At 47.7% G+C, this 12,036-nt stretch overlaps 1 protein-coding gene across 1 annotated transcript in view; it reads right to left on the minus strand.

The window, feature by feature from the left end:
• LOC137536627 (uncharacterized) overlaps positions 1–12,036 on the minus strand; it is a 163,920-nt gene that overhangs the window by 20,130 nt on the left and 131,754 nt on the right. The window contains exons 26-31 of the mRNA XM_068258878.1: positions 9,694–9,850; positions 7,807–7,881; positions 5,969–6,131; positions 5,413–5,618; positions 1,900–2,115; positions 3–127 (exon numbers count right to left, since the gene is read on the minus strand). Coding sequence (XP_068114979.1) covers positions 3–127; positions 1,900–2,115; positions 5,413–5,618; positions 5,969–6,131; positions 7,807–7,881; positions 9,694–9,850 — 942 coding nt within the window. The remainder of the gene's footprint in view (positions 1–2; positions 128–1,899; positions 2,116–5,412; positions 5,619–5,968; positions 6,132–7,806; positions 7,882–9,693; positions 9,851–12,036) is intronic.

Raw genomic sequence — 12,036 nt, forward strand, 5'->3', positions numbered from 1 at the left:
ACGCCACAGTGATGGTCATCTGGAGTTTGGTTGGCTGGAACATGGCGCACTGAGTGGCCTTCACATCCAGTCTCATGGTGAAGGCAGCGAGGTTTCTGGCTGGTGGGACGTTGTATCGTAGGACTGTCTGTAAACAAGCAAATTCATTCAATACAGTAAAGTTGGCCACACATCAGGTGAATTGGCGGGCGGCCGATCGACCATCTGATTCGATTATCATAATCTGATTGGATGAAAATCAAGAGCATGCCCGATCAACAATGCAACCAATTTCGGGCAGAAATTGGTCTCATATATTGATTAGACACGCTTCAAGGTGTAGGGCCAACAATCTCGATCAGGTGTGAGGCGGAAATGGCATGCGATATTGGGACGGGCAACAAAAACAACAGAATCCTCGGCACTGTCCAACCCTAGTGTAAAATGTGCCCCGTGCGAAGATACTTTGCCTGTCGGTGTCCACCGCTCCATCCTCCATTCACATACACGTGTCCCATGTGGTTTCCGGTGTATACGTGGACAAGTGTGTGTGATGTCACACACACACACACATGCCCACATTATGATGGCAATCATGTCGGGCATGTGTATGAGGACAGAACCAAGAGCCAGACAGGCACATTTTACATTAGGGGGGACAGCATTGGGGGTGGCGAAGCAGCATCATAAGACCGATTCCAGACAGATTTCATGCTTTAGCAATATTCACCAAAGAGGAGGACAATGCTGGTCCCCTAATGTTAAATTCATGGTGTCCTCCTAATGTTCCACACCAGCGATGATCATTCAGGTCCTAATATTAATGCGGATGGCATTGGGGCCAATGAAATGCAGTTGCAGCTGATATGGATTGGCCAAAGTCCAAACTGCATACAAATTGTGGCTCGATTAATCGTGATCTTTATTTTCGATCTGAATAAACTTGTCAAAAATGTTATTTTTCACTAAAAATCATACTGTTAATGGGAACCTTTAAACATATAAGCCTTTTGGACGTATTTGCTCTGTCCAAAAGGCTGCTGCCACACTGCTGCGCTCTCCCATGACCGATCGTGCGCGCTCCCGCGTGCTCCTGTGCCGCCGCCCGTTAGCCCGGAGATTAATGAATGGGAACGCAGGAGGTGCCCCCGACTGAAGGGAGATCTGGTTAGTGGAATGCCAAGAGCTATGTCAGTAACGTTTCATTTACACTCCGCTCAGGACTCTGCATAGGGAAGGAGGGAGGGAGGTACTTGAGGAGCAGAGTAAGCCGCCTTTCTGTCATCATGCCCCTGTCGGCATGTGCCTTATGGTAAATCCGGCTCTGATCGTAATAATGTTTGAGCATATAATAACAATATTTCATTACAACTTAACCTAACCCTATTCTAACCCTAACTGCCCCCACCATGCCCATCCCTAACCTCCCCCCATGCCTAACCCTAACCGTCCCCCCCAATGCCTAACTGCCTCCCCCATGCTTAACCCTAACCGTCCTCCCAGTGCCTAACCCTCAACGTCCGACCCAATGCCTACCCCTAACCGCCCCCTCCCCATGCCTACAATAAAAAGGTCAAAAACTAATTTTCAAAATGATAAAATGTCAAAAACTGTAACATTCTAATTATCAAAACGATATCAAATTTCAAAAACAATAACGTTGTAATCTTCAAAATGTTATTTATCTGGCGCCCACATTTCTGTTTTCAACTCCGTATAGCCGATATTTGTTTTAGTGCCTATGGCGTCGCCCTAATTGTCCATTAGCCTGCGGGACACCCTAATTTCCTGCTACCCTCTCCAGTATATATCGCTTCTGTGCCTTGTTAATATTCACTTGTCATCCTGATTGCTGTTAGAATGTTCCTTATTTAGTTTTGGGCTTCAGTTCTGGTATAAGTAGTATTTGCCATCGCTCACCTGTACATAGACACAGCCACTCCCCCTGGCGCTCACTGTGTAGTTCCCGGGGATTGTTGGTAGTGACGCGCTCTGCAGGAGGAGTCTGTTATTGTTATCCACATGAAATGTCTGCAGAAAGCCTGTTTTGGATGTGACTGTCACTGTGACGTCCCTCTTGTCACTGTACACAGCCTCGGCGTACTTGGCCAGAGCCTGCAGAGCCACAACTGTGTCCTAGGCAAAGAAATCACAGACAATGACTGCACTTCATCTCTGGGAACAGTTTAAAGGGAACCAGTGTACATTTTGAAAAAGCAATACTATATATGAAATACAACATGGGAATATTTTACTGTTACCATTTCCAGGCAGTAGAGGGAGACTTAATCAGTCTTCACTTAATTTCAGGACACACAATTCAATCTCATATAACCCAAGTCCAGGTATTAAAGCCACTTATAGAAGATCTGTAAAATTACTGATACTCTACTGTTGTGCACGGCTAATTCCGATAGTAAAATACCTGTAAATGTTACTGATATTTTACTATAGCTAAACCTAACCCTATTCGCACTCAAAGCCCTGCCTCTACGATGCCTAACCCTAACCACCCCCCTGCTGATGCCTAACCCTAACCACCACCCTGCTGGTGCCTAACCCTAACCACCACCCTGCTGGTGCCTAACCCTAACCACCACCCTGCTGATGCCTAACCCTAACCACCCCCCTGCTGGTTCCTAACCCTAACCACCCACTGCTGCTGGTTCCTAACCCTAACCACCCCCTGCTGGTTCCTAACCCTAACCACCCCCTGCTGGTTCCTAACCCTAACCACCCCCCTGCTGCTGCCTAACCCTAACCACCCCCCTGCTGGTTCCTAACCACCCCCCTGGTGGTGCCTAACCCTAACCACCCCCCTGGTGGTGCCTAACCCTAACCACCCCCCTGGTGGTGCCTAAAGCTAAGACCTCCCTGGTGGTGCCTAACCCTAACCACCCCCTGCTGGTTCCTAACCCTAACCACCCCCCTGCTTGTTCCTAACCACCCCCCTGCTGGTGCCTAACCCTAACCAACCCCCTGCTGGTGCCTAACCCTAACCACCCCCCTGCTGGTGCCTAACCCTAACCACCCCCCTGCTGGTGCCTAACTCTAACCACCACCCTGCTGGTGCCTAACTCTAACCACCCCTCTGCTGCTGCCTAACCCAAACCACCCCCTGTTGATCCCTAACTCTAACTCCACCCCCTCAGATGTCTCACCCTAAAAGACCCGCCCCTGCTGATTCCTAACCCTAACCCCCACCCCCTAAGATGTCTAACCCTAAAAGACCCGTCCCTGCTGGTGTCTAACCCTAACCAACCCCCTGCCAATGCCTAACCCTGTCCGATCCACCCATGCTAATGCCTACCCCTAACCAAACCCCTACTGATGCCTAACCACCCCCCTGCCAATGCCTGACCCTAAGCTTCCCCCTCTGATGCCTAACTCTAACCCTATGCCTAACCCTATCCGCCACACCATTGCCTAAACCTAACCGACCCCCGATGCTGGTTGTTAGGGTTAGGCACAATATATATAATGGATAATATAATGGATGGGGCTCCATAGCCCCACCTCCTCCAAAATCTCATCATGGGAGGCTGCAATAAAGTGGTGGCCTGGCTCATGTTCAAAAGCTGCAGGCTGCTGATGGAGGGCTTTTAGTTGAGGGAGGATCATGTTTGAGTTAGCTGAGGGGTGGGGTGGGGGTCATTGGAATGGCAATAAAATATGCATTTCTATGAATAAACTTTAGCAATTTGATGACAAAACATTGATATATAAAGCACACATCCTGTATGGCCACCTATACATTTTATTTTCTAGGTAATGTAACATCAAATATATTAAAACCATTTAAAGGATACCCGAAGTGACATGTGACATGATGAGATAGACATGTGTATGTACAGTGCCTAGCACACAAATAATTAGGCTGTGTTCCTTTTTTTCTTTCTCTGTCTGAAAGAGTTAAATATCCAGTACATAAGTGGCTGACTCAGTGCTGACTCAGACAGGAAGTGACTACAGTGTGACCCTCACTGGTAAGAACTTCCAACTATAAAACACTTTCCTAGCAGAAAATGGCTTCTGAGAGCAGGAAAGAGATAAAAAGGGGAATTTCTTATCAGTGAGGGTCACACTGTAGTCACTTCCTGTCTGAGTCAGGACTGAGTCAGCCACCTACATACGTGATATTTAACTCTTTCAGGCAGAGAAAGAAAAAAAGGAACACAGCATAGTTATTTGTGTGCTAGGCACTTTACATACCCATGTCTATCTCATCATGTCACATGTCACCTCGGGTATCCTTTAACCTCCTTGGCGGTTAATTTTTTTTGCCAAATTGGCAAAAATCCTTTTTTAAAAAAAATTTTTTTTTTGTTTCATGTAAAGCTACCAGAGTGGTAGCTACATGAAACACCACTAGAGGGCGCATGTGTCCCTCTAGTGCGATCGTCGCCGGCATCTATAGCAAACAGGGGAACGCTTATATAACGCGTTCCCCTGTTTGGCTTCTCCTGTCACCATGGCGACGATCGGGATGACGTCATGGACGTCAGCCGACGTCCTGACGTCAGGCACACCCGATCCAGCCCATAGCGCTGCCCGGAACTCATTGGTCCGGGCAGCGCAGGGCTCTGGCGGGGGGGGGGCCCTCTTTCGCCGCTGCGTGCGGCCGATCGCCGCAGAGCGGCGGCGATCAAGCTGTGCGCGCGGCTAGCAAAGTGCTGGCTGCGCGCACAGCATTTTACAGAATAAAAATCGCCCCACCAGGGGTTGAGATCTCCCCCTGCGCGGCATAGCCCGAGCTCAGCTCGGGCTTACCGCCAGGGAGGTTAACCACCTTTGCGGTATGGACGAGCTCAACTCGTCCATTACTGCCAGAGGGTGCCGCTCAGGCCCTGCTGGGCCGATTTTGATCAAATAAAGTGCAGCACACGCAGCTGGCACTTTGCCAGCCGCGTGTGCTGCCTGATCGCCGCCGCCGCGAGCAGCGGCGAAAGAGGGTCCCCCCAGCCGCCTGAGCCCTGCGCAGCCGGAACAAATAGTTCCGGCCAGCGCTAAGGACTGGATCGGAGGCGGCTGACGTCAGGACATCGGCTGACGTCCATGACGTCACTCCGCTCGTCGCCATGGCGACGAAGTAAGCAAAACACGGAAGGCCGCTCACTTTTGGCCGCCGGAGGCGATCGGAAGAACGCCTCCGGAGCGCCATCTAGTGGGCTTTCATGCAGCCAACTTTCAGTTGGCTGCATGAAATAGTTTTTTTTTAATTTAAAAAAAAAACCTCCCGCAGCCGCCCTGGCGATCTTAATAGAACGCCAGGGTGGTTAAACCCTCTAATAGTCTATGGAAAGTTTTAGCCCAAATTGGACCTCATCTTTATGGTGGAGGCCTACAAATCAGAGAGTTCTTCACTCAGCATATCCCCCCCCTGCTGGTGGACAGAGGTCAGGTCTTTTCATATTTCATGGTTTTCTTCACTACCTGGGTGGATGAAAATCCTCCAAACGCGCTCTGTTGTTTGCTCAGCCACTTTACGATCTGCGAAGCCCCCGTAAAGTCGATTGAGGGTGCCGAGACTAAAGCCAGCAACACGTAAGATGTCAGCTCCACCTCCGTAGAAGACGCTCGATGCCAGAATGGGTCAGAAGAAGCAGATGTGAACTTTGGCTGCCAATACAGCCCTCCATCTATAAAAAGAGGTGATACAGCAAATATTAACACATCAATTTAAACCTGGGTTTAAATTGATTGGTCCATTTTCAAACTGCATAAATTTGCATACATTTTAATCAGCAAAGAAAAATTTGCATCTCTTTGATCCCTATGAACCCGGATAGGAAGGACGTGTGGTTTGAATTATAAAACAACATATTTTTCTTATGAAATGTTTATGGTATGCGTTACTAGGGTTGTGCTGGGGCGTGGTTAGGGGCATGACAGGGGCATGGCTTAAGTGTCCCTCGTCCTTATCCCAAAAAGTTGGGAGGTATGCTGTAATTTCTCTATCAGTCTATAGCTCCGCTGTAACCGATCTTACCTCTTCTCACAGCTCTTACGTCCAGCCTGTTTAGCATGATCTGCCGGCTGTACATGTCGCCATATAGAGTGAAGACATAGGCCAGCAATGCCTGGGTGTACATATTGGTCACACTCAGAGCCAGCTGCTGCAGACATCTCACCGAATCTCTGACAACAGGAGCCTGGAAGTATGGAGAATAGTATTACCGAGAGTCACGGGCATAAGTGTAAAGGTTGGCCATACATCTGTAGACTTGGCGGCCGATCGACTATGGACGATTGATCATTATTATCGAATCTGATGAAAACTGGTGGTGCCAAGAGCATGCCTGATCGACAATTCGACCAATTCCGGGTGCAAATTGGTCGCACGTATCGATTGGACATGCTGGAAAATCTCGGGCTGACATGCTCGATCATGTGGACGGCGGTGACGGTGTTCAACAATCGCGAATGATGAACCTGATGGAACCCCCTGGTAGGGATGGTCATAGTCAGCCAACTTCGCTGCGCTGGAACTACGCTTAGTTTTACACAATTACGCTTCGCCAAACTACGGCTTCGAAATCAAATATTCACTTTGTATGCACTTCGTAGACTACGCGTTAAAATACGCAATTACGTGTAGTGCGAAGCGTATAATTGCTTATACCGGGAACTCTTCTATGCGTACATTCCCCTTTCCAATGCGTAAATTTGTAAGCATACAATCGCACGCGGAAAATTAGACGCGAGTAACGCATTTGTAAGCGTAGTTTTGAAACTTCACCTACGAACTACAATGCGTAGATGCGAACTACGATGCGTAAATTCGCACTATCGTAGTTTCTGCGCATCCCTGTCCCCTGGCTGCTGTCCTCCCTAATGTTTTATGTCTCACCCCCCCGTGCCGTTTATGCATTACCTGTCCACCGCCTGCATTAGGGTTGGTTCACAAGGGCATTTTTGTAGCGTTTTTTGGGATATACCGCCGTCCCATTCAAGTGAATGGGGAGCGTTTAGAGCTGGCTTTTGCAAGCTTTCATGGAAGCCTGGCGGTAGATCCCGGCGTTGCGTCTCATCTTGCAAGCAACATGCTGCTCTCAGAGGCAGTAAACGCCGGGAAACAATTGCAGAGACCTGAACTTCTAGCCTTAAAGGCTTCCCAAAAAGCCTTCAAAAGCTGGCATTTAAACGTCAGCGTTTGAATGTGGCGCCGAGCGCCAGCCCTTCTGTCTGTGACCTAGTTCCGCATTCGGGTCCCACGTGACTACCAGCATTTAGCACGTGGGCCGAGTGTAAAGTCACACACATTCCCTGTGTGCTATCACACAGGCAACCATGTGTGGGCGGCACTGGGCGCAAATGCGGAAATACAATGAGAACACAGACGGGCGGCAGACAGGTAAGGTATAACTGCACAGGCACGGGGGGGCATAAAACATTAGGGGCAGCGGCCGGGGCGGTATGGTGGCATCACAAGGCTGATTCTTGAAAGATTTCATGCTGAAATTGATCAGGAATCGGTCTGCAGTTTATGGTGGCTAACAGATCTCTCTCCAATTTTTGTCTCTTGGTCGATCAGCTGCCAAAATCTTAACCACCTTAAGACTATGGTCGCCCCAGTGTTCAAATCCCCCTCCTACCTCCTATAACAAGAGCAATCTACAATGCAATGATAGTCTCATCCATCCTAGCTAACTCTTCAAACACAACACAGTGGTGAACTCCATTGCTATTGGCCAGCTGACTTCAAGCCAGAGGTCATGCTGTGCATTATGGGATTTAATTTCACCACGCCAAACTTATGTCCCACCAAACTACCATCCCTAGTGCCAGATGTCCTCCTCCATCCACATGGAGGTGTTCCCGACTTACCTCTCTTGATAAATTGGCCTCCAGCAGTGCTATGGTCACATAAGCAGACAAAGACACATCGTCATCTACTCCTCCCTGAAAAACATGCATCAAAGTAAACCCATCATCAAAAATGGAACATATAATATCTGAAAAAAGAAAAGAAGAATTCCCCCCTTTCCCTTCCACAAAAATTAATCTTTAAACTAAAAAAGACATTTCTTGATTTGATACTTTTCGTGAAATTTGTGAAAAAGCAATGGTTTTTCATAAATTCCCATCCTTAGGACAACATTCAAATTTTTGCAAAGATTTTGGGGAAGAGAATTTTGGCATATTTGCTCACTGCTAACTGTAGGCCCACAATCTTTTCACCAAAGTATGTCCGAACATCCCATAATGCACTGGTCCACTGCAGCACCCAATTAGCAGCTTGAGATTGGGAGACTAGAAGACAACATGCTTCTGGGGGCAAGCATCTTTTTGAACCCCTAGGTTCAATGAGAGAGGTTGCCCCCCCCCCCCCAAAAAAGATAAAAAAGTCCTCGGTTTCAGACGTGCAACCAAAATATTTGTATAGAAGTGTCTTGTAAATGGAAATCAGTATCTTTACTCTTTACTCCTTAGCGGTAACCACGAGCTAGACTCCGGGTGAAAAACCGCAGCTCAGCGTGGCGAGCTACACTCGTGGTAGCTGGCGGGAGGTCCATGCAGAGCATTACGTGCAGCAGGTGATATCACTCACCTCCCGGGCGACTTAGACACTGGCGGCCATTCCTCTTCCTGTCCATGGAGGCTCTGCATCCCCCTGGTGAGATCGCCGACTGTCGTCATGACGACAGCCGGCAATCTCATTATAGGGTTACTGCGCCACCTGAAGGATGGAGGGAGAACTGCAGCACTGGATCCTAGGGAGATGAGTAAGTGATGGGGCTGCTACAGACTCTCTCGCGGTATGATTTTTTTCTTGCTTTTAGGGTCTAAAAGCACATGAAAAAATTGTACCGCTTTTAGACCCTAAAATCAGGAAGGAATCATACCGACAGGGAGGTTAAAGAAAAACTTGGGTGACATATATCAGAATGTAGTTAATGATTCAGATGACCTACTTTTACATGAATTATCCGGGTTTCACTATGACAAACACTTCCTACATCTATATATTGCTGTATGGATATGTAACCCCACCCTTCCAATGATGTTTAGTCTAGGCTGTATATTATGCAGAATTATTCTCCCAGTGGATTCTGGGATATCAGTTGTTATTTCTGCTCACTTTGGAACACACAGTAAACAAACATTCCACACTGATGCACCTTTCCAGCAGTACCGTATATACTTGCATATAAGCCGACCCGTGTATAAGCCAAGGTACCCACTTTTCCCTAAGAAAACAGGAAAAAGTGATTGACTCGCATATAAGCCCCTTCCTCAGTATAGCCCCCTCCACAGAAGCCAGATGGGCTCCCAGTACAAATCACCCCCTCCCAATATCCAGATGTGCCCCAAGCATGATACAGCTGTGTCTCAAGATGCCACACAGATAGAATTCTGGATCATTGCACCGTTGAGAAGTTGCTAGCATGCTCTGCTCCACAAGCCGGGGACACAGGTAGTCTTGAGCAGTGCACTCTGCATGTTGCAGGGGATGGGGTGGCACAGAAACATCAGGGAGCCAGCGGGCAAGAGCAGGATTACTAGTGCACAATCCTTATGCTCCAATGCTAGTAACAAAACCTGCTCCCCCATCCCTTCTGCTCCACTGACTTGCATATAAGCCGAGGGGGTAACTTTTCAGCACATTTTTTGTGCTGAAAAATTTGGCTTATATGCGAGTATATACAGTAATTTCCCACAAACCAGAGATGGTCGCTCAGCGACATTTGCTATAGCATATCGCTGCTTTACCTTCATGGCGGACTGAATGAGCCTCCCCGCATTGCGGAAGCAGCCAGTGTAGTAGCGGTTCTGGAATAGCCACGTGAAGGAGCTGCTCAAGACCGGCTCATCAATGAAGACGTATCTCTTGGCTTTGCTGAATGACTTCAACACAAAGGCAGTTAACCTGCAGGAAAATAATACAAAATCAGGGGCACAACTACAACGGAGCAGCCTCTGCAACTGCGGTGGGGCAGAGCTGTAAGGGGGCTCCAGCTACCACTTCACTCCCTCTGATAAAGGGCACCAGATCAGGGGTTTTGTGGCCACACTTGTTATAAGTGTGAAGATTATGATGTCCACTCTTGTTTTATTATTATTATTTATTGTATTTATAAAGCGCCAACATATTGCGCAGCGCTGGACATTAGTTTAGGTTACAGACAATATTTAGGGGTGACATACAGCAATATGACAATACAGGAATACAAGAAAGATCAGATCACACAGCACAGTATGAGTACCAGGTAATGCTTATTCAGTCACTGAAGGGGAGCATGGAGATCACACAGCACAGTATGAGTACCAGGTAATGCTTAGTCACTGGAGGGGAGCATGGAGATCACACAGCACAGTATGAGTACCAGGTAATGCTTATTCAGTCACTGAAGGGGAGCATGGAGATCACACAGCACAGTATGAGTACAAGGTGATGCTTAGTCACTGGAGGGGAGCATGGAGATCACACAGCACAGTATGAGTACCAGGTAATGCTTAGTCAGTCACTGGAGGGGAGCATGGAGATCACACAGCACAGTATGAGTACCAGGTAATGCTTAGTCAGTCACTGGAGGGGAGCATGGAGATCACACAGCACAGTATGAGTACAAGGTCATGCTTAGTCAGTCACTGGATGGAGCATGGAGATCACACAGCACAGTATGAGTACAAGGTAATGCTTAGTCAGTCACTGGATGGAGCATGGAGATCACACAGCACAGTATGAGTACAAGGTGATGCTTAGTCACTGGATGGAGCATGGAGATCACACAGCACAGTATGAGTACCAGGTAATGCTTAGTCACTGGATGGAGCATGGAGATCACACAGCACAGTATGAGTACAAGGTAATGCTTAGTCAGTCACTGGAGGGGAGCATGGAGATCACACAGCACAGTATGAGTACACGGTGATGCTTAGTCACTGGATGGAGCATGGAGATCACACAGCACAGTATGAGTACCAGGTAATGCTTAGTCAGTCACTGGAGGGGAACATGGAGATCACACAGCACAGTATGAGTACCAGGTAATGCTTAGTCAATCACTGGAGGGGAGCATGGAGATCACACAGCACAGTATGAGTACCAGGTAATGCTTAGTCAGTCACTGGATGGAGCATGGAGATCACACAGCACAGTATTAGTACAAGGTAATGCTTAGTCACTGGAGGGGAGCATGGAGATCACACAGCACAGTATGAGTACCAGGTAATGCTTAGTCAGTCACTGGAGGGGAGCATGGAGATCACACAGCACAGTATGAGTACAAGGTCATGCTTAGTCAGTCACTGGATGGAGCATGGAGATCACACAGCACAGTATGAGTACAAGGTGATGCTTAGTCACTGGATGGAGCATGGAGATCACACAGCACAGTATGAGTACCAGGTAATGCTTAGTCACTGGATGGAGCATGGAGATCACACAGCACAGTATGAGTACAAGGTGATGCATAGTCAGTCACTGGAGGGGAGCATGGAGATCACACAGCACAGTATGAGTACCAGGTGATGCATAGTCAGTCACTGGAGGGGAGCATGGAGATTAGGCAAGTTAGGTTCACTCAGATGCACAGCATGGGTTCACAGTAATGGAGGTGCATTATCAGGTAGGACACAAAAGGAGGAGGACCCTGCCCAAAGGCTTACAATCTAGAGGGAGAGGCAGGGACACGAGAGGTAGGGGACCAGAGTTCAGCTGCGGGTTTAGAGCACTTGTGAGGGGTGGTAGGCCAGAGTGAAAAGGTGAGTTTTGAGCAGGGCTGTGGAGTCGGAGTCGTGGAGTCGGAGTCATGGAGTCGGGCAATTATGGGTGCCTGGAGTCGGAGTCGGGAAAAAATGCACCGACTCCTAATGAATTTGTAACTGTAATTAAAATAGAAAATATGATAAAATGTTCTATTTCTCAGATAATAGTCATTAAAAATAATGTATATATACAGTATATATATATACAGTAATAGCTGTGCTTAGTCCACAAAAATGAAATAAACCAATCAAAATTAGTTACTTGTGCTGCTTCAATAAAGCAGTCGCCATATTTTTAAGGTCAGATATACATATCTGATTGTGACTGTATATATGATGTGTACA

The sequence above is a fragment of the Hyperolius riggenbachi genome, chromosome 10 (assembly GCF_040937935.1).
Source record: "Hyperolius riggenbachi isolate aHypRig1 chromosome 10, aHypRig1.pri, whole genome shotgun sequence".
Taxonomy (NCBI): domain Eukaryota; kingdom Metazoa; phylum Chordata; class Amphibia; order Anura; family Hyperoliidae; genus Hyperolius; species Hyperolius riggenbachi.